Genomic DNA, 18599 nt, shown 5'->3' with positions numbered 1-18599 from the left:
GTGGGGGATGGGGACACAGCAGGATCTTCACAGGAGCCACACTGAGCAGCCCCGCCCACAGACACGGGCAGTGCCGCTCTTGAACTTGAGAGCTATGGAACTAGCTCCTGAAGGCCGAGAAACATTAAGTGGAGACCTTTGGGTTTTCCGTACCGGTAATTTAATAAACTGAGTAGAAACACTGGTACTTCATAAAAACGAAGTAACATTGTAAAACCAACGCTACAGACCCATAAATACTCAGTATACTGAACAGCCCAGTTATGTGCATGGACCTCCTCAAAGCATGCTCCGCACCCTGACCTGTCACAGACACGGTGGGGAGGGGCCTTTTCTGTTAGGAACTTTTCTTAAGCGAAAACTTCGGTGTGATTTCCCATGAGGGTCAGTGGGGGAAGTTCCTTAGCGGAAACCTTTAAGCAAGTCCTTGACCCACAGGAAAGGTCAGTGTTAGAAAAGGTCCTTGTCCTGTCATAAAACACAACACGTGTGAAGAGGTGACTCGATAATTAGAAAACAGGTTTATAAAAAAATGACTGCAAGTGACTTGTGGTCAGTTATACATTCCCATCGGCAGTCGAAAACTTAGTCTTATCTGAACAAAGTACTTGAATGGGAAATAAAATTACATTAATGATAAACCAATTATTTTTTTAAACTCCTGATTGGAATTTCTGTTGCTGGAAGAAGAGGGTGGCTGAATGTGCAATGGGAGAAAGTGCAGTCAGGAGGCCCGCCCAGCGGCGGCTGGCCCTCTGGGAGCCCGTGGGGCCTCTTGCGCTGCTCTGAGTGCGTGCGTCAGCACAGTGCTCCCCTGAAGCCGCCCCTCGTCTGGGAAGTCGTGTAAGGAAGGCTTCCTTTCCCGCACTAGCACTTCTGCTGTCAGATCCTTCCAACAGCAGATCCTTGTCACACGCTCGTACCATTGCGGGTGCACGCGACACCTCAGCCCCACAGGCAGACCGTGGGCTCCGCTTCCCACCCCACCTGCCCAGGCTGCACACACGCCGCCCCCCAGCCCAGGCTGACCTCGACACCGCCTGGCCGACCCACAACCCTATGAAATCACTCGAAGTCCGTGTGCATGGTTGTGTGTGATTTCAGGGGCTTTGTGGGTGACTTCTAGCTGAGAACCTCTGCTGGACAGGGACGGTCACCTGGGTTTGAGATCCTGCGGCTGCTCTGTGACGAGGCAGCAAGGTCTGCTCAGAACCAGAGTGGGCAGACGGGCTGCTCCTCGCCGTGGAACCCGGTGGACCTCCTCTGCCCGCGAGAGCTGGAGCTGGGAGCCGGCTCGGCCCGTGCCTTGTCCCACTCGGTCAGAATGAGACCATCTCAGTGCCTGCCAGGGGGCCGGCTTCCCAGGCCGGGGACCGCTCCGCATGCCCGCACCGAGGACCGGCTCCTAGTCTGGAGCCCCTCAGAGGTAGCTGTGCGGACGTGGGGGCACGAGAGCGGTCCCAGGGGTGCCCGAGCTGTCCACAGACCCGTCCCTTCCTGTCCGGCAGGGAAGCAGGACGAGGTGAAGCTCAGGGCCGCCCGACCCTGCGCGGGTCGTCAAGAGGGCTGGGCAGTGGTGCCTACTCTCGGCGTTCGCTCCCTGAGGCTACCCTCGTGCTGCTGCATTCACATGGTCTGACTCGGAGCCAGGGCCACAGCGCTCCCTGCCCTTGTCCTCAGCCCCACTGCAGCGTGGCGCCCCACAGCTGGGGCAGCCCTGTCACGCAGACACTGGACAGCAGTCCTACTTACGTGCCCGTGGTTAAAAAACAGAGCACGCTGGAGGGGAGAGGCTTGTCTAGCATCTGAGAAGTCATTAAAAAGGATAAAACCTCCATTAATAATGAATCCATTTAAAACAAACACATGCCAGAGATAGCAGGAAGTAGCATGTGTCCACCGTGGTTTTTCCTCCCTACTGTTGGAAACCATTTACAGAGCAGAAGCACCCTTTCCAGCTGTCTGCACCAGCGTCTGGGTGAGTATGGGGTCCCACAGCCGGTCCGCTGGGCAGAAGGTCCCCAGCCCACCCCAGTGACTCGTCTCAGTCCTCCTGTACCTGGAACATGTGTCGTGGTGCCAGCTCACAAAGGCACCTCCTCCTGCTGTGCAGCAAGCTCCTAGCTGCCTGTGGTAAGGCCCAGTGGTCACTACAAGCTAGGGGCTGGCACACGGGCCCAAGAAGTCCTCTCATGCAAGTCCAAGGAAGCCACGCACAGCCACATGTCAGCAGGTGGCGGTGGCCGGAGCCCTGGGATGCCCTCGTGACGCGTGGGGCTGTCTCCCTGGCGGCCTCCAGCACTGGCCCTGCCAGCAGCCCTCAGTTCAGCCCGGGCCCCTGGAACTTGGCAGTGTCTGTGCAGACAAAGTAAGTCCTCAGTTCACCTTTGCCTTTGACGTTGATCAGCCCTCGGCACTCACAGGAGTAACCAAGGCCCTGGAGGATGGTGCATGTCTCCTCAGTCACCTGGGAAGCAGGAAGAAACCCTGTGGTGGGAGGGCAGCAGGCACCGGCCAGGGCTCCCAACACGTCCGGTGCCCCAACCCCCTTCCCGAGCAAGGGACAGCCGGGCTCACGGTGGCGGCCGCCCGGTTCGCTCACCCCTGGGAAGTTCTTCCCTCCTGGTCACGTCTGCCCGCCTGGGTGTTTACCTGGATCTTCCCAAGTTCTCCGGTGCTCTCCATCCTGCTGGCGACGTTGACTGTGTTCCCCCAGATGTCATACTGAGGCTTCCGTGCCCCAATCACCCCCGCAATCACAGGCCCGTGGTTTATGCCTGGAGAGAACGTTTGCAGCTGGCACGTCATGGAGACAAGCCTCAGGCTTCTGCCCTTGGGGAGGGCCACAGAGCGCCTGGACGACACACCGGCCACCAGGCTGGGGCCTCCCAAACACCAGCACTGCGGATCTGGCACCTGCGCGTTTCCCACAGCCAGTGGGTCCCAAGCTCCGGCCCTTGTGGCCAGCAGTGACTGCTCAAGTTAATACCTCAGTTCTCAGTGTCCTTTAAGGTGACCCACTTACAGCTGGTGATCCCCCCTTTCCTGTAGGGATGTAGTATTAAAACTTTCAAAGGTTAACTGTGTCACTGGTAGGCAAAGAGAGAGTACCCAACCACTGGGATCGTGAAATCTGGGCTCTCTAGGACCTGTTACAGTAGGTGGCCAAGGACAGCAGACAGGCCAGAGAGGGGCTTGCCAGGGGTGGGCGCTGTCTCCCACCAGAGGTCCGTCAGTCCGCCCACCCACCCGTCCTCCATCAGGCCCTCACCGACGCGGAGGCGGAAGGAGTTGAAGGAGTGCCTGTTGATGCCGTCCAGCTTGTTCATCAGGGCCATGCTGAACTCCACCATGATGCCAATGTGGGCGTGCTGCCGCTCCAGATCCTGCGGGACAGAGCGCTGTCCGTGGGGTCGGGGCTGGGGCGGGGCAGGAAAAGCGCTGTCTGTGGGGGCGGGGCCAGGGGGCTGGATGAGGCTGGAGTGGGACAGAGCTCTGTCTGTGGGGGCAGGGCGGGGCCGGGGCGGGACAGAGCGATGTCCGCGGGGGCGGGACAGGGGCTGGGGCGGGTCTTCCTGCCAGGACTTCTTCCTTGATGCTCCAGGGCACCCTGACCAGGGGCACCACGTGGGCACGAGGCCCATGGGAGGGGCTATTGGCAGGCAGACTAGAGGCTTCTGCTCAGCGGACCTGCCCCCACACCAGCAAGCAGAGCATGGGAGGGGGCTCCCTTTGAGGTGACAGGGCTGGGTTGTGTGACCACCAGACTGGGCAAGTACCTGGTTCTCGTGCCCTGAGGGGACGCTGAGCCCTGCTGCGGCCATGTAGGTGCTGCCGATGGTCTTGATCTTCTCCACGCTGCTGAACTTGGGCTTGAGCAGCAGCTGCAAGAGAGGGGGCAGGGCAGTTCGGCAGCTGCAGTGGCCTGTCCTTGATTCCGCGAGGGGGTGGGGTGCCCGCTGCCACTTCATACGGGGCGCTGCCCGAGCTCACACCTAAGTAAGCACAAGCAGGGTCCTCCTGACACCGCCAGCTTCCCCGTTCCTCCCGTCCCTGGACGCCGGTCCCTGCTGAGGTGCAGAGAGCCAGCTAGCTCTACAGCCACTCCACTGGAGGGTCGCCTGTCTCCTTCTCCCAGTCAGGCAGACTGACCACCTGGGCTTAGCTGGGGACTCCTCTCCTGCAAGGACCTACCACTAATCTCAGCCAGCCACCCGTCCCAGAGCAGACACCTGCTGAATAAAGATGATGGAAATGTATCCCCCACCCATGAGGGAGCTGTTGCGGCCAGGATGCTGGTGCCCGGCCGGCCCGCCCTGCTGCCTGGACTCGGGTCCCACCTCGTCGAAGTCGGCGATGATCTCATTGAGCAGCCGCAGACACTCCAGGCCCTCCTTGTTGACGTCGCACTCCGTGTAGAACACCTTGAACTCCGGCACGGACGCGAACATGACGCAGACGCAGTCGTAGGACTGATGGTACCAGTCCTGGGGCGGGAACAGGGAAAGGCGCCTTAGGGCCGGCCGCTGCAGGGCGCAGGGCGCAGGCGGGGGCCCCGGAAAGGGTGAGGGCAGCACAGTGGTTCTCAGCCTGGCTGCACAGGAGGCTGGTGGAGGGGTGGTCTGTCCGTTAGTCGGGGAGGGCTAGTCTTGGGGTGGTGTTTTTGCTCTCAAACACCCTGTCTGCAGAGTGGGGCTGAGAGCCCCCCAAGGGAGAAGGAAGGCATCAGGAGACAGGTTCTAACACTGGGTGCACAAACTAACTGGGGGAACACACACGTGTTCGTCACAGATTGTCCTGATGCCAACACCTGACCCATCCGACCCTCACAGCCACCCTGTCGGGCACACACAGTGGTCCCCATCTCCCAGGGCTGAAGACCCAGGCCGGGGAGCCTGTGTCCCGACAGCTGTCATCGGGGCACACGGGGGAGGCCGAGGGCCGCGGAGAGCACCTTGTAGCCGCCCACCTTCACCGCACAGGATGGCAGCGTGCTCTCAGTGCCCCCCCACACACACACCTCGTTCACCGCACAGGACGGCAGCGTGTTCTCAGTGCCCCCCCCACACACACCTCATTCACCGCACAGGACGGCAGCGTGTTCTCAGTGCCCCCCCACACACACCTCGTTCACCGCACAGGACGGCAGCGTGTTCTCAGTGCCCCCCACACACACCTCATTCACCGCACAGGACGGCAGCGTGCTCTCAGTGCCCCCCACACACACCTCGTTCACCGCACAGGACGGCAGCGTGCTCTCAGTGCCCCCGCCCCCGCACACCTCATTCACCGCACAGGACGGCAGCGTGTTCTCAGTGCCCCCCACACACACCTCATTCACCGCACAGGACGGCAGCGTGCTCTCAGTGCCCCCCACACACACCTCGTTCACCGCACAGGACGGCAGCGTGTTCTCAGTGCCCCCCCACACACACCTCATTCACCGCACAGGACGGCAGCGTGTTCTCAGTGCCCCCCCACACACACCTCGTTCACCGCACAGGATGGCAGCGTGTTCTCAGTGCCCCCCACACACACCTCATTCACCGCACAGGACGGCAGCGTGCTCTCAGTGCCCCCGCCCCCACACACCTCATTCACCGCACAGGACGGCAGCGTGTTCTCAGTGCCCCCCACACACACCTCATTCACCGCACAGGACGGCAGCGTGCTCTCAGTGCCCCCCACACACACCTCGTTCACCGCACAGGACGGCAGCGTGTTCTCAGTGCCCCCCACACACACCTCATTCACCGCACAGGACGGCAGCGTGTTCTCAGTGCCCCCCACACACACCTCATTCACCGCACAGGACGGCAGCGTGCTCTCAGTGCCCCCCCACCCCTGGCCGAGAGCGAGCTGCCCCCCGCACACCTCCTGCCCCTCGCACACCTCGTTCAGCTTGTCCCCGATGAAGTGAGCGGCCACGTGGGCCGGCAGGACGTTCTCCAGCAGCAGGCGGTTCACGCTCTCCATGGTCTCGAACTCCTCGTGCTCCTTCTTGAACTTCTTCTTCCACAGGCAGTCCAGGCGGCAGTAGTAGTCGATCTGCAGACGGCGACAGCAGTGTCTGGCCCCCGTGGGCGCGGGACACCACCCCTGAGCACTGGGCCCACGCAGAACCCTGCCCCGTGCCCGTGGCCAACACCTCACTCAACAGCCTTAAAATCCCGGCTGGCCACCGCTCACCATCCTCACAAGACCCCCCCCCACCTCAGGTCATGTGGGTCCCGACAGGTGACTCCGGAAGCTAAGGACACTGATTTGGGACCCGGATGCAGGACTGGGGCTTTCCCACAGGGCCGTCCACCCCGAGTCCAAGGCAGCCCAGCGCCACCCGCGCCCTCCCCAAGCCGAGGACAGATCCGGCCAGAGGAGCGGGGAGGGGGGGGGAGCATGGCGGGCCCTCCTGGCCTCACCTGTCTGGAGAGCATGATGAGGGTGACGTAGAACAGAACCAGGTAGAAGTTGCTCATGGTCTTCAGGTCGCTCCACAAACAGGCTGGGGAGCTGCAGGGCATGGGGGGGTCATCTCCGGCTCCCACCCAGCCCCAAACACAGCGGGTGGCGTGGGGCCCAGACTCAGTGCCCCCTGGGGAGAGCCACCGAGCCCGGCCGTCTCTGCCCTCAGCCCTCGGTTCCCGTGGTGCAGACAGTAAACAAGACAAAACCTCAGGTGAAATAATAGGGGGGGGGGCACAGGGGAGAGGCTGGCTGGGCGGTGGGGGAGGCCTCACTGAGGGGACATCCAAGCCCAGGCCCGGGCGACAAGGAATAGCCTTGCCAAGCCTGAAGAGAAAGCCCCTAGGCAGGAGGGAGCGGTGACAGACGGTGCTCCTCGGTGAGTCCAGTCGTGGGGACAGGCGGGGGCTGGCAGGTGCAAGCCAGGCGCCAGTTTAGTCCCAGGTCCCCACATTCCAGCCTTTAGGTCACGGGGAGCCAGGCCCTCTTCTCAGTCCAGCTGCGGCCTGGAGCCCCCAGAACCACACAGCCCTTCCTGTGCGACAGCTGTCACCCACCTTTCCAGAACAGAGCAGACACAGCTGCTCGTTCCAGCACTCTGGCTCGAAGCTGGGCGCTGGGCTGCGGCTGCAGCCTCCTCCTCCCTACCCTGAGACTGGCCTAAAGACGGGACGGCCCAGGCGGCCTCCATGAGACCAGGGACATTCCCGAGAGAGCCTGCAGATGAGTGACACTGAGCCCCGAGAGCTGCAGACCTCGACCCATCTCCTCCGTGCTGCGGAGTGGGACCCAGCAAGCCCTCGCCCCCGCAGTGGGCCCAGCTGACAGGGCTGGGACTCAAAAGCTCCTCCGTGGGAAACGACAGATGAAGGGCCACAGTCAGGGCGGTGAGTGCTTCGGGCCCCACCTGAGGGTGTCATTGGCCGTGGTGAGGTTGCCCGGGTCGTGGCTGCAGCAGTCCCACTGCGAGCACAGGGAGACGTTGAAGAGCACCAGGTAAACCACCAAGGCCACGGTCAACAGCACGACCTTCAGCTCCAGGCTCATCCTCAGGAAGACGGAGCAGGCGACAAAAGCCAGGAGGCAGCTGCAGGTGTAATACTGGGGAGACGGGCACTGGTCACCCCACCACATCCTGAAGAGACCCCGCCGGAAGCCCTTCTGCCCTTGGGGCCTCCCTGCTGAACCAGTGCCATGCTGTTCTCACGGCAGCTCTGCGTCCACTCAGAGTGCGTCCACTCGGAGTGCGTGCCCTCAAAGGGGACGAGGGCACCGACAAGGCCAGCGCTCGGGGATGTGACCAAGAGCAGGGCAGGGGCGTGCGCACACCTGAGCAGCGAGCGCCCTGCCTCACGCTCTGCCTTGAGCTCGCCCAGTGCCCGTCTGCCCACGTTCCTCTGCGGCTCGCGGCCCCTGTGCTGCCCCTAGAGTGTAAACCAGACCTCCCTGGCACTCACCACCACCCCGAGCTGGAGCGAACCTCTCTGGCCACCACCCTGCCCCTGATACAACCACTGCTGCCTGCTCCCCTCCCCTGCCTCGGCTTTTCCTCACCGTCCCCTCCCCTGCCCGCCTCTGTAACCTTCCTGCCCTGTAGAGAACAGCTCCGAATGTGCCGCTGCCCCCCTCCACCCCGAAGTCCCACAACCCTTGTCCTGCGGTGGGCAGAGCACACCAGGGATGGCATCCGGTGTCGGCCTGCCTGGGGCCTCGTCCTGCCCGGGGCCCCGTCCTGCCCGGGGTCTCGTCCTGCCTGGGGCCCCCGTCCTGCCTGGGACCCCGGCCTGCCTGGGGCCCCCGTCCTGCCTGGGACCTCGGCCTGCCTGGGACCCCGGCCTGCCCGGGGTCCCGTCCTGCCCGGGGTCCCGTCCTGCCCGGGGTCCCGTCCTGCCCGGGGTCCCGTCCTGGCTCCACGACTGACCGCAATCACCCTGAGCCTGCCACACGGGCATTGTAATGGTTGCCACGGAGTGAGGGTCGGGACCTGTGCTGGCACCCTGTGCCGCCGCCCGACCGCCCTGGACAAAGGGCGCCAGCCCCAGGGCCCTGCAGCCTCCCACTCAGCCCCACGTGGGCCCCGCTTCTCCACCTGCTCCTGGGGGGGCGCACAGCCCGGGTCTCACTCACCGGGAGCAGCTCGCACGGGCTGCCCTCCCTGCTGCTCACGGCCCCCAGGCGTGTCCCATTCCCGGTGGGCTGCCACGGCTGCAAAGGAGACGGGCCTCGTGAGAGGGGTCCAGGACCCGCCGGGGCACGCAGGGCTGGGCCCGAGGCCTCTGCAGCAGCTGAGCTGGCAGAGCCGCTGTGCCCGGCTCCCCGGAGCAGCGACCAGCTCCCCAGCGGGGAGGGGGCAGCGGAGAGGAGGGTGTGACACACGGGTACACAGGCACCACCCTGAGCTTGAGGCTGACACGCATCAGCGCTTCCAATGAGCCCCCAGCCCTGCCGGGGACACTGAGGGAGGTGGGCAGAGCCTACTCGGGTGTCGGGCATGGAGTGGGGACAGCCCCTGACTCTAGCTGTGGGACCTGGGAGGATCGGCCGGAGCGAGGGGGGTCTGGGGTGCGTGGGCACGGCCCGAGGGGCCCGGCGTCCTCCCTGGGGGGACGGGCAGGAGCGAGGGAGGGGGGTCTGGGGTGCGTGGGTACGGCCCGAGGGGCCTGGTATCCTCCCTGGGGGGACCGGCCGGAGCGAGGGGGCTCTGGGGCGCGTGGGCACGGCCCGAGGGGCCTGGTATCCTCCCTGGGGGGACCGGCCGGAGCGAGGGGGCTCTGGGGCGCGTGGGCACGGCCCGAGGGGCCCGGCGTCCTCCCTGGGGGGACCGGCAGGAGCGAGGGAGGGGGGTCTGGGGCGCGTGGGCACGGCCCGAGGGGCCCGGCGTCCTCCCTGGGGGGACCGGCAGGAGCGAGGGAGGGGGGTCTGGGGCGCGTGGGCACGGCCCGAGGGGCCCGGCGTCCTCCCTGGGAGGACCGGCAGGAGCGAGGGAGGGGGGTCTGGGGCACGTGGGCACGGCCCGAGGGGCCCGGCGTCCTCCCTGGGGGGACCGGCAGGAGCGAGGGAGGGGGGTCTGGGGCGCGTGGGCACGGCCCGAGGGGCCCGGCGTCCTCCCTGGGAGGACCGGCAGGAGCGAGGGAGGGGGGTCGGGGGCGCGTGGGCTCGGCCCGAGGGGCCCGGCGTCCTCCCTGGGGGGACCGGCAGGAGCGAGGGAGGGGGGTCTGGGGCGCGTGGGCACGGCCCGAGGGGCCCGGCGTCCTCCCTGGGGGGACGGGCAGGAGCGAGGGAGGGGGGTCTGGGGCGCGTGGGCACGGCCCGAGGGGCCCGGCGTCCTCCCTGGGGGGACCGGCAGGAGCGAGGGGGGTCTGGGGCGCGTGGGCACGGCCCGAGGGGCCCGGCGTCCTCCCAGCGTGTGAGACGGGGGGTGTCAAGGACACAGGTGCTTCAGGACATCTCCTGTGGGGCCGGCCCAGGAGCGCTCGGGGCCCCAAACCCCGCTTGAAAAACAGAGGGTGAAGGGTTGGCCCCAGCCATGGAACCTCACAGGCCTGGCCTCGGGGCTCTGGAGAGGCTGCGTGACTAGAGTCGAGTCCGGGGGCTTCTGGGATCAGCACTGGCTCCCGCCCCCCTGGAGGTGCACGTGGGGACCCCCCGACCTAGAACCCACCAGGTTGACGACGGCGATGGTGAGCAGGCTGCCGATGGTCAGGATGGCCAGGGACAAGCGCAGCAGCGGGTGAGTCTCCACCCTCTCGGAGATGGCCCGGAGGGTCCCCCAGGCTGGGCAGCACCTCTGTGGAGTCACAGGGCTGAGTCACCCGGCTGCAGCCCCCGGGCAGGAGGGGAGCCCACAGCCCAACGGCCCAGCAGGCGTGACAGCCCCCAGGAGCTCAGCGAGGGGGGAGTCGGCGGGCACTGTGCCAGAGCACAGCACATGTGCGGAGCACAGACAGAGGGCATGCCCACCTGGGGACCACCAGGAGACCCCTCTCAGGAGAAGCTCGGGCACTTGGTGACTGTCCGTGAGACAGCAGGGCTCGGAGGGGCTGACGGGCCAGGGCTCAGGGGCCCACACGTCCACAGCCCTGACACCTGTGGGGCCCAAGTGGGTGCTCAGTGCCCCCTCCCAACTCACCAAGAACTCGTCAGCGAAGCACAGGGTCAGCACCAGCCCCAGCACGCAGGCCACTAGCCCAAAGGACAGTCCCAGAGCTGCCGTCCTGGGGAGGAGGGAAAACCTAAGTTCTGGGGACCATCTGCCAACGCTCCCCAACCCCGCCCCACACCCCAGTTCTCAGGTGCACAGTCCCCTTCTGCCCCCACCCAAACTGCTCTTCTACACTCAGCAAAGGGGCCCTTTAAAAACCGTGGCCCCGCTGCCCCACAAACAGCACACGAGGCCCGGCCAAAACAGGAAGCCCAAGATCAACTCACGTCCCTCTTTCTGGGTCAAGAATGTAAGAAATGAGTGACTACACAGCCCTGAGACTCAGGTCTGGCACAGACATACTGTGGAAGAAAAGGACCTGTTTTCTCTTTAGTCAAGACATCCTAAACCACAGGGCTCGTGGGCCCGTGGCCTAACCAACTTCCAGAACCAACTGCCTCCCTGGGACCTCGCACCCCCACCCCTGCCTGGAGGCAGAGACACGCATCTCAGAGTCTGCACCCTGGATAAGGCCTCGCCCACCCCCTCTGAGCCTCAGTTTCCCACAGCTGAGGGGGAAAGGGGAGGAGGGCGGGACAAACTCCTGGGGCAGGAGTCCCAGTTGAAATGCCTGCGGGCTGTGCAGGGAACCGGGGGACTTCCAAGGTGAGAGGCATCAGGGAGTAGGGAGGCCTGAGGCTCAAGGGAGCCAGCACATTCGATTACAGCAAAAAACCAAGCGCTAGGAACTCCAGGTGTGGGGGACCGTGAGGCCTCATGCTGCTGCGCTCTTATCAGCTGGTCCCCTGCCGCCAGCTGCCGCCCCTCCTGCCCGACCCCCAGTGGGCTCGGCCGTCTGCCGCCCCGACCAACCTGGGCATGAGCAGGAGGTGGACCAGCAGGATGCAGATGAACACGAGGCTCGCACAGGCGAAGTAGTGGCGGGCCCGGGGGATGGGCGCCAGGCGGTACTGGGGGTGACGGAGGCAGTGAGGGGTGCCCAGGACAGCTGATGCCACCCCCACCCCACCCCACCCCGGGCTGGAGGGCCGCCTGCTCTGACCCCTCCCTCTCAGGCCGGCTCACGTTAATCACCTTACAAACCTCGCAGCCCTCCTTGAGTGGCGGTGATGATGGCCCATCATCATCACGGAAGAACAACGCTCACTTGCTCCCATTTTGGGGTTTGGAGGTGACACTGTCCCTCCCCCACCCTGCTCAGGTCTTCCCTTTGATTTCTGAGGTCCCTGAAAAGCCCAGGAACTGAATCTGAGGTCAGGGGCTGCTGTGGCGGCGGGGGGGGGAGGGGGTGGAAGCTGGGTCTGTCCTCCCCCCACACCGAGGAGTGAGGCCGAGCGGAGCCCTGAGCTGTCAGGCGGGGACCCCAGGCCGGCTGCCTCTCCACACCAGGCCTCCTTGCACAGCCTCAGCCCACAAGGGCTCCTGCTGCAAGGGAGCAAGCCAAGCTCAGCGTCCCTGCAGCCTGGCTGCATTGTCACACGGCCCAGGGAGGTCCCCAGGCACGTTTCCCGGTGACCACATCTGCCTCCAGACCCCAGCTCCACACCCAGGGACCCCCCAACTCAGGGAGCCCCAGCTAGAGGAGGCCCCCCAGTCCTGAGGGCCGGCGCAGGAGAGGTCCCGGCACTAGAGCACGTGGGCTGGGCCGCCCTCTCAGACGGGCCACCCCTGAGGTCAAGACACCCCGAGACCTCCAAGGGTCTGTGAGATGAAGGACAGTGTCACCTCGGCCGGCCGTGTGAGGGTTAATGACAGGCCGTGGGTGCCTGGGACGTTGCCAGGCCCTAGTAAGCGCTCAGTAAACAAGTGAATTGTCACTAATGCTATAAAAGCAGCTATAAAAGCACGTTGCTGTGGCAGCCAGGTGACCAGTCCAGGTCCCTTCAACACTCTTCCCTGACCGCAAGGCCGATGTCGCCCTGAGGCCACACTGGGTGCTCAGCCACCAAGGGTCTTGCATTTGAAGGGAGCAAAGTCTCCCAAACCCAAGTGGGTGAGTCACACGTGGGGGCCCGTCAGACCCCGGGGTGAGGCCAGCAGGTTGAGTCTCTGACCCCACCCCCAAAACAGCCAGCTGGAGCGATTCCCATACACCATCCTGAACAGCTGTGGGCACATGGCTGCCCCATGGCCTGAGACCCCCCACCCACCCCAAGCCTTGGAGCCCCTTTTCATGGGCTGGCCCAGGGCCCTTACTTCTTGCTCAAAGTTCTTCTCCAGGAAGATGGACCCAAAGGTGTAAAAGTCATCAGACTTAGAGCAGCAGGGCCTGCAGGGCCAGACACGGCAGTGAGTTAGGGGGGGAGGGGGGAGGGGGAAGGGGGGGGGGACAAGGCCAGCCGACGTCTAGGACTCCTCACCTCGTGGAGCTGAGACCTTCGATGGCCGACAGCATCTCATCGTCATAGGAGTCGTCCTCCGACCGCCCCTTGGGGGACGCACTCCTGGAATCAGACACCCACAATGGCATCACCACAGGGAGCCCCGTCCACGTGAGCAGAGGCAGGGGTGGCGAGCCCCGTGCAGGACGGTCAAAGGACAGGCAGGTCCCACTGAGGCCCGAGAGGGCAAACGAAAGCCCGGCATGGCCCAGCTGGCCAGCGGCCCAGCAAGAAACAGAGACTAGACCCCCGGCCCCCACTCCAACGCCTCTTCCTCTAGACCCACAGGGTGCCCTCACTCCACCCCCGACCTGCTACCAGGGGGTCTGTGACAAGCGCCCAATCATTGTGCACTTCTGGTTTCCAGACACACTCTGACCCGAGCCTCAGCAAACCCCGTGGTCAGGGCTGGGCCTTGCAGAGCTGCCCTCCTCGGCGGAGGCTGATCAGGGCAGCCTGCCTGGAGGAGGTGACTGGGATAAGACTTGGCCAGAAAGGCAGGCCACAGTCTGACAGGGAAGGGAACAGCACATCTACCTGTCGGGGGTCCGGTGGCGCCGCAGGGGAATGGCCTGGAGGGGAGAAGGGACAGTTATTCTTCAGCAGGCGGGGCCCTCACAGGTCTGGGTCTACTGTCTCAGAGACGCAGGCAGGGTGCCAGGGACTATGCCAGCTGCCGGCATCCTGAACCGAAGCGGAACTCGTCCGGGGAGTGAGGAGGACGGAGGGCTCCCAGCCACGGGGAAGCACCCTCCATGTGCCCTCACGTCCCCAGCAGGGGGCAGGGCAGAAACCAGACCCGTTTCACAGAGGGAGAAACAGAGTTGGCTGAAAGGGCACTGGCGCACAGGCTCTGCTGCCCCCTTTGAAAGGCATCCCGGCCCCCAGGTCCCCGGACCGGGTCCTACCTTGGGCCTCCGGCCGTTGGGGACAGGGGCCTCGCTGCTGCTCACACTCTCTCGGTGGTTGAGGTGGGCAAAGGGCCGCGCAGCCCCCCAGGACTCGAGGTAGCGGGTCATGCGTAAGGACGCCCGCATCTTCAGGGCTGCGTCCCCCTTGGGCTTGGGGAGGTGGTGGCTGGGCGGGGGCGGCTGCTGGCTCTGCGGGTGAACACGGACACGGCTCGGCCCGCCCCTCGCCTTCCAGCCCCCAACATGCAAGGCTGCCCGGAGCGTGGCCCATCTGGCCAAGAGGAAAATGGCAAACCAGCTGCTGGGTCTGCAGTCCTTGGGGATTGGATGAGCTCAGGGCGCCCCTTGGCTGGGCTGGAGGGGTAGCCCCAACCTGGGGACCGGCCCTCCCCAGGCCAGGAGTAAAGATGAATGACACACTCACACACACATACTCTCACACACACACACACTCACACACACACTCACGCTCACACACACTCACACTCACACACACTCACACACACACTCACACACACTCACACACACACTCACATACACACACACAATCACACTCACACACACTCACACACTCACACACATACACACACACGCTCACACACACATACACTCTCACACACACACACAAGCCCAGCCCTCACACCCTTCTCTGCCTCCCCAGGGACAGACAAGGGTTCAGGTCCTAAGTTGCAAAGCCACCAGATACAGTCCTTGGGGCCTGAAAGTCCCCCCAAGCGCCCCACCCTGTGACGGCACCCCACCCAGGGAAGCCACGGGCACCTGGCCCGCCCCTCCTGCCTGCAGCTGGTACATGTCCCTTCCGTGGGGACCAGCCGGGGGGGGAGAAGGGTGCTGTCCCCGTACCCCCATCCCCCCCTGGACTGCTGTCCAGGGGCCCCCATCTCCTTGGGTCCCACAAACACTCGCAAAGCCACCGCGGCAAACCTCCCAGCCAATCCCCAGCCTCCGTCTGGGGTAGAAGCATTTCTAAACGCTGAGAGGCTTCTGCCCGCCGAGCCAGAGGGGATGGCATGGACCTGGCCACTGTGACAGTCCCAGGGTCCCAGAATGCACCGTGCCCTCAGTGAGCACCTGCCTGGGCATGGGGGGGGGGGGTCACATGCCTGTCCCCCTCCCCCTGTCTGACATCCCTGCAGCAGGGACTCAAGAAATCACATGCCCCCTTTACGGGGACGTGCTGGCCATGGACAGGGCGCATGGACACTCTCCACGACACCCCCTGCTGCTGTCTGCATTGTCCACTAGGAGATGGGACGAGACTGGACAAGGGTGGGGTGGGAGGCAGGGCAGCAGGTCCAGTGCCGGACCCGGTCCAGTCCCGCTTGACACACTCTTACTGAACCCTTGTGGGTCACAGGAGGTCAGCAGGCGGAGGCCCAGGGGACGGGGGAGGGGCGGCAGACGGGTCGGCAGAGGCTGGAGGAGGCTCTCCGCTCCCTGGAGGCCAGCGGCAGCAGCAGGCCAGCCTGAGGCCGGCCGGAGCTTAGCTGGAGGGAGCGTGAAGAGCCTGCACAGCCGGCATTCTTGAGCGAGTCCCAAGGATGATTCACCGGCACCCACAGGACAAGGGGGGGGGCAGCCCAGCGGGCGCAGGGATGGGCGGCCAGGAGCAGCCCGAGGGCCCCACCACCACGGGGTCCTGATGGATGCGGAGGCATCGCTGGCCCACCAGGCCGACGCCGTGGGTCAGAGCCCAGGACACGGGGAGGCCTGGCCCCATGGCCAGTTCCCACTTCCCTGCGTCTCATCCAAAGCGTGTTTAAAATGTCTTTCGAAAATCCGGGAGATTAGTGAAAACCGCATGGAAAACACACTCAGTGACTTATTTCCAGGGTGTTTACGATGCGCCAGGCCATGGCGAGGGTGTCACTGGATTAGCTGTCCCCCTTGTGAGGGAGGCCCCCCCTGTCCCCCCCAGTTTCGTAGGAGAGAACATGAAGACCCAGGGAAGCTGCCGCTTGGGGCCTGGACCATGCCCAGCGATGAGGCGCTCATGCCCACCCCGGCCAGCCTCCCCTGCCCCCCCCACCCCGGAGCCACCCCCAGCCCGCGGCATCTGGGCCCTCGTACCCGGGGGTCAATGACCCCCCTCCGCCCCGGAGCCACCCCCAGCCCGCGGCATCTGGGCCCTCGTACTCGGAAGTCGATGACCCCCCCCCCCCCGAGCCACCCCCAGCCCGCGGCATCTGGGCCCTCGTACCCGGGGGTCAATGACCCCCCCCTCACCCCGGAGCCACCCCCAGCCCGGGGCATCTGGGCCCTCGTACCCGGGGGTCGATGACCCCCCCCCCCCGCCCCGGAGCCACCCCCAGCCCGCGGCATCTGGGCCCTTGTACCCAGGGAGTCGATGACCGCCCCCCCGCCCCGGAGCCACCCCCAGCCCGCGGCATCTGGGCTCTCATACCCGGGAGTCGATGACACCCCCCCCCCCGCCCTGGAGCCACCCCCAGCCCGGGCCTCTGGGCCCTTGTACCCGGGGGTCGATGACCCCCCTTCGCCCCGGAACCACCCCCAGCCCGCGGCATCTGGGCCCTCGTACCCGGGGGTCGATGACCAGGTAGGTACGGATGTTCATCTCCTTCAGGTAGGGGTCCCGCTGCTGCCCGTGCCCGTCCTCCACCTCGTACGCCTTGTCCAGGTGGCTCAGCGTCGCCTCTGTGATGTGCACCCGGCTGGGGAGGGTCCACGTCAGACAGCGCAGTGGGGCCCAGAGAGGGCTGGCACCCACCCAAGGACGCACTGCAGCCAGAGCCCAGCGGACCGGAACCCAGGCCGGCTCCCCGCACCGCGAGGTGTCGCTGATTCCGTCTCTGACCCCCCCCCCGACACCTCCAGCCCAGAGTCGGCCTCTGACCCCACAGCTGTCCAGCTGAGCCTCACCCAGGGACTCCGGCCGCCTCCATTCTGTTGGCGAGGGACACGTCGTGGGACCACACGTCATACTGCCACTTGCGCAGCCCGATGACACCACACAGCACGTTCCCCGAGTGAATGCCCACGCGCATGCTGATGTCCACGCCCGTGGCCTCCCGCACCTGCCTGGGCAGAGCCACCGGGTCACCTCACCGCAGCCTGGGCTGCGTGGGGGACCCTGAACCCTGGGACGGGGTCGAGGTCCCAGTATGAGGTGTGGTGCAGGGCAGGGACGGGGCAAGCATTGTGGGTGAGGGGGCAGGCACGGGGCAGGAACAGGGCAGGCCCAGCTCACAGGGGGAAGGTTCTCAGTGTGATGGGGCTGCCTCCTCAAAAGCGACCTAGCAGCCCATCTCTGGGACCGGGCAAATGGTGTGGCCACCCCCAAGCTCAGAGGCTGGGAGGAGGAGGCAGGATGCTAAGTGTCACCAGTCACTGAGGCTCGTTTTGAAGGTCCTCAAATACCATCACCAGGTATTCCCAGGCCGGCAGCCCTGACTGAGTTAGAAACGGCTGCAGGGTCTGCAGAGGGGCCCTCCAAAGCCACAGACCCGAAGAACACAGGGCCAGCCAGCCTTTGGGGACCTTCTCTAGGAATGAGCTCAGCGGGTCATTAGCATCACTCAGCACAAGGAGCCAAGTTAGACCTTCCCCAGGGCCCAGGGCACCCCCAAACATGAGCAAAGCCTCTGGGTCCCTTGAGAAGAGAATGAGGGCTCAGGGAGCAGCCAGGGCCATGTGTCCATCACTAGGGCTGGGGACAGGGTGACAGGCAGAAGGAGCAGCAGGGACCTGCACAACCTCCACATATTCTGGGATGGGGGAGGCTGCCTGAGGTCCCGTGGGCAGGGATGCAGAGCCAGGTTAGAACCTGGACCCCAGCTCCCTGAGAAGTGCTGTCCCCACCATTTCTGGTGACATTTCAAGGGGAAGAGCGAGCTGGAGCTATGACCCCACAGGGAGCCGGCTGTGCCAGCTCCGTCTGCTCTGAACTACAGCCGGTTTGGCTCAGCCCGGTCCACCTGGCTCTCCATCGCCCACCTGGGGGACCACCATGGCTGCTGGGGCTCCCAGACCCTCACGAGAAGTGGATGCTGGTGGGAAGGAGCCCCGGGGAGCTGGGGGTCTCCCTGCAGCTCTGAGGGCCAGCCCCTCTGACCCCAGGGTCTGCACAAGGAGCGAGAAGCAGACGGAGCCTTGGAGTCAGTCCCCAAGGCTGCGAGTGTCTCCTGGCGCGGCTGAGACTGTCCTTGGGGGAAGGTGGCCCAGCTGCCCGGCCTCGCGCCCCCAGCTCTGAGCTCACGGACACTCAGGGTCCCACTGGGAGGGATGCAAACCCAACAGCTGAGCGATCCAGTCAGGCCACCTGCACCCCCAGCCTCAGTGTCCTCATCTGGAAAATGGGGACAGAGCATTCCCCATCATGTCCTGGGAGGCAGGAGGGGATGGTCGTAGGAACGGGCCCCAGTGCCCCGGACCTGCCCGCGGTACCTACTTAATGGCCTCACACATGTCCAGCCCCATCTTCACACAGTTCCGGGCGTGGGTGGGCAGGGACACGGGCAGGCCCGACACACAGTAGTAGCAGTCACCCAGAATCTTGATTCGCATGCACTCATTGGCCTGCGGGGCAAGGGAGAGGCCTGGTCAGCGTGGGGCCCGGGGTTGCACAGGCCAGCCAGCCACCTCCCCCGCACCCTCCAGGGTAAACCAGGCTCTTTTCTGGCCAGGGGCTTCCTCCTGGGGGTC

General features: G+C 65.0%; 1 protein-coding gene across 7 annotated transcripts in view; it reads right to left on the bottom strand.

The window, feature by feature from the left end:
* Window positions 1-502: 502 nt before the first annotated feature.
* ADCY7 (adenylate cyclase 7) overlaps window positions 503-18599 on the bottom strand; it is a 57077-nt gene continuing 38980 nt past the window's right edge. For all 7 annotated transcript variants that reach the window (XM_066243943.1, XM_066243938.1, XM_066243940.1 and 4 more), the window contains exons 8-26: window positions 18346-18473; window positions 16818-16976; window positions 16477-16609; window positions 13914-14105; window positions 13543-13577; window positions 12985-13068; window positions 12821-12893; window positions 11477-11574; window positions 10592-10676; window positions 10124-10249; window positions 8590-8667; window positions 7370-7563; window positions 6420-6510; window positions 5893-6048; window positions 4341-4487; window positions 3780-3884; window positions 3272-3386; window positions 2653-2777; window positions 503-2467 (exon numbers count right to left, since the gene is read on the bottom strand). In XM_066243943.1, coding sequence (XP_066100040.1) covers window positions 2321-2467; window positions 2653-2777; window positions 3272-3386; window positions 3780-3884; window positions 4341-4487; window positions 5893-6048; window positions 6420-6510; window positions 7370-7563; window positions 8590-8667; window positions 10124-10249; window positions 10592-10676; window positions 11477-11574; window positions 12821-12893; window positions 12985-13068; window positions 13543-13577; window positions 13914-14105; window positions 16477-16609; window positions 16818-16976; window positions 18346-18473 — 2271 coding nt within the window. In that variant the 3' untranslated portion in view covers window positions 503-2320. The remainder of the gene's footprint in view (window positions 2468-2652; window positions 2778-3271; window positions 3387-3779; window positions 3885-4340; window positions 4488-5892; window positions 6049-6419; window positions 6511-7369; window positions 7564-8589; window positions 8668-10123; window positions 10250-10591; window positions 10677-11476; window positions 11575-12820; window positions 12894-12984; window positions 13069-13542; window positions 13578-13913; window positions 14106-16476; window positions 16610-16817; window positions 16977-18345; window positions 18474-18599) is intronic.

This window comes from Saccopteryx bilineata, chromosome 9, assembly GCF_036850765.1.
Source record: "Saccopteryx bilineata isolate mSacBil1 chromosome 9, mSacBil1_pri_phased_curated, whole genome shotgun sequence".
Classification (NCBI taxonomy): Eukaryota; Metazoa; Chordata; class Mammalia; order Chiroptera; family Emballonuridae; genus Saccopteryx; species Saccopteryx bilineata.
Note: the sequence above shows the minus strand (reverse complement) of the source record. Positions and strands in the feature narration are given on the sequence as shown.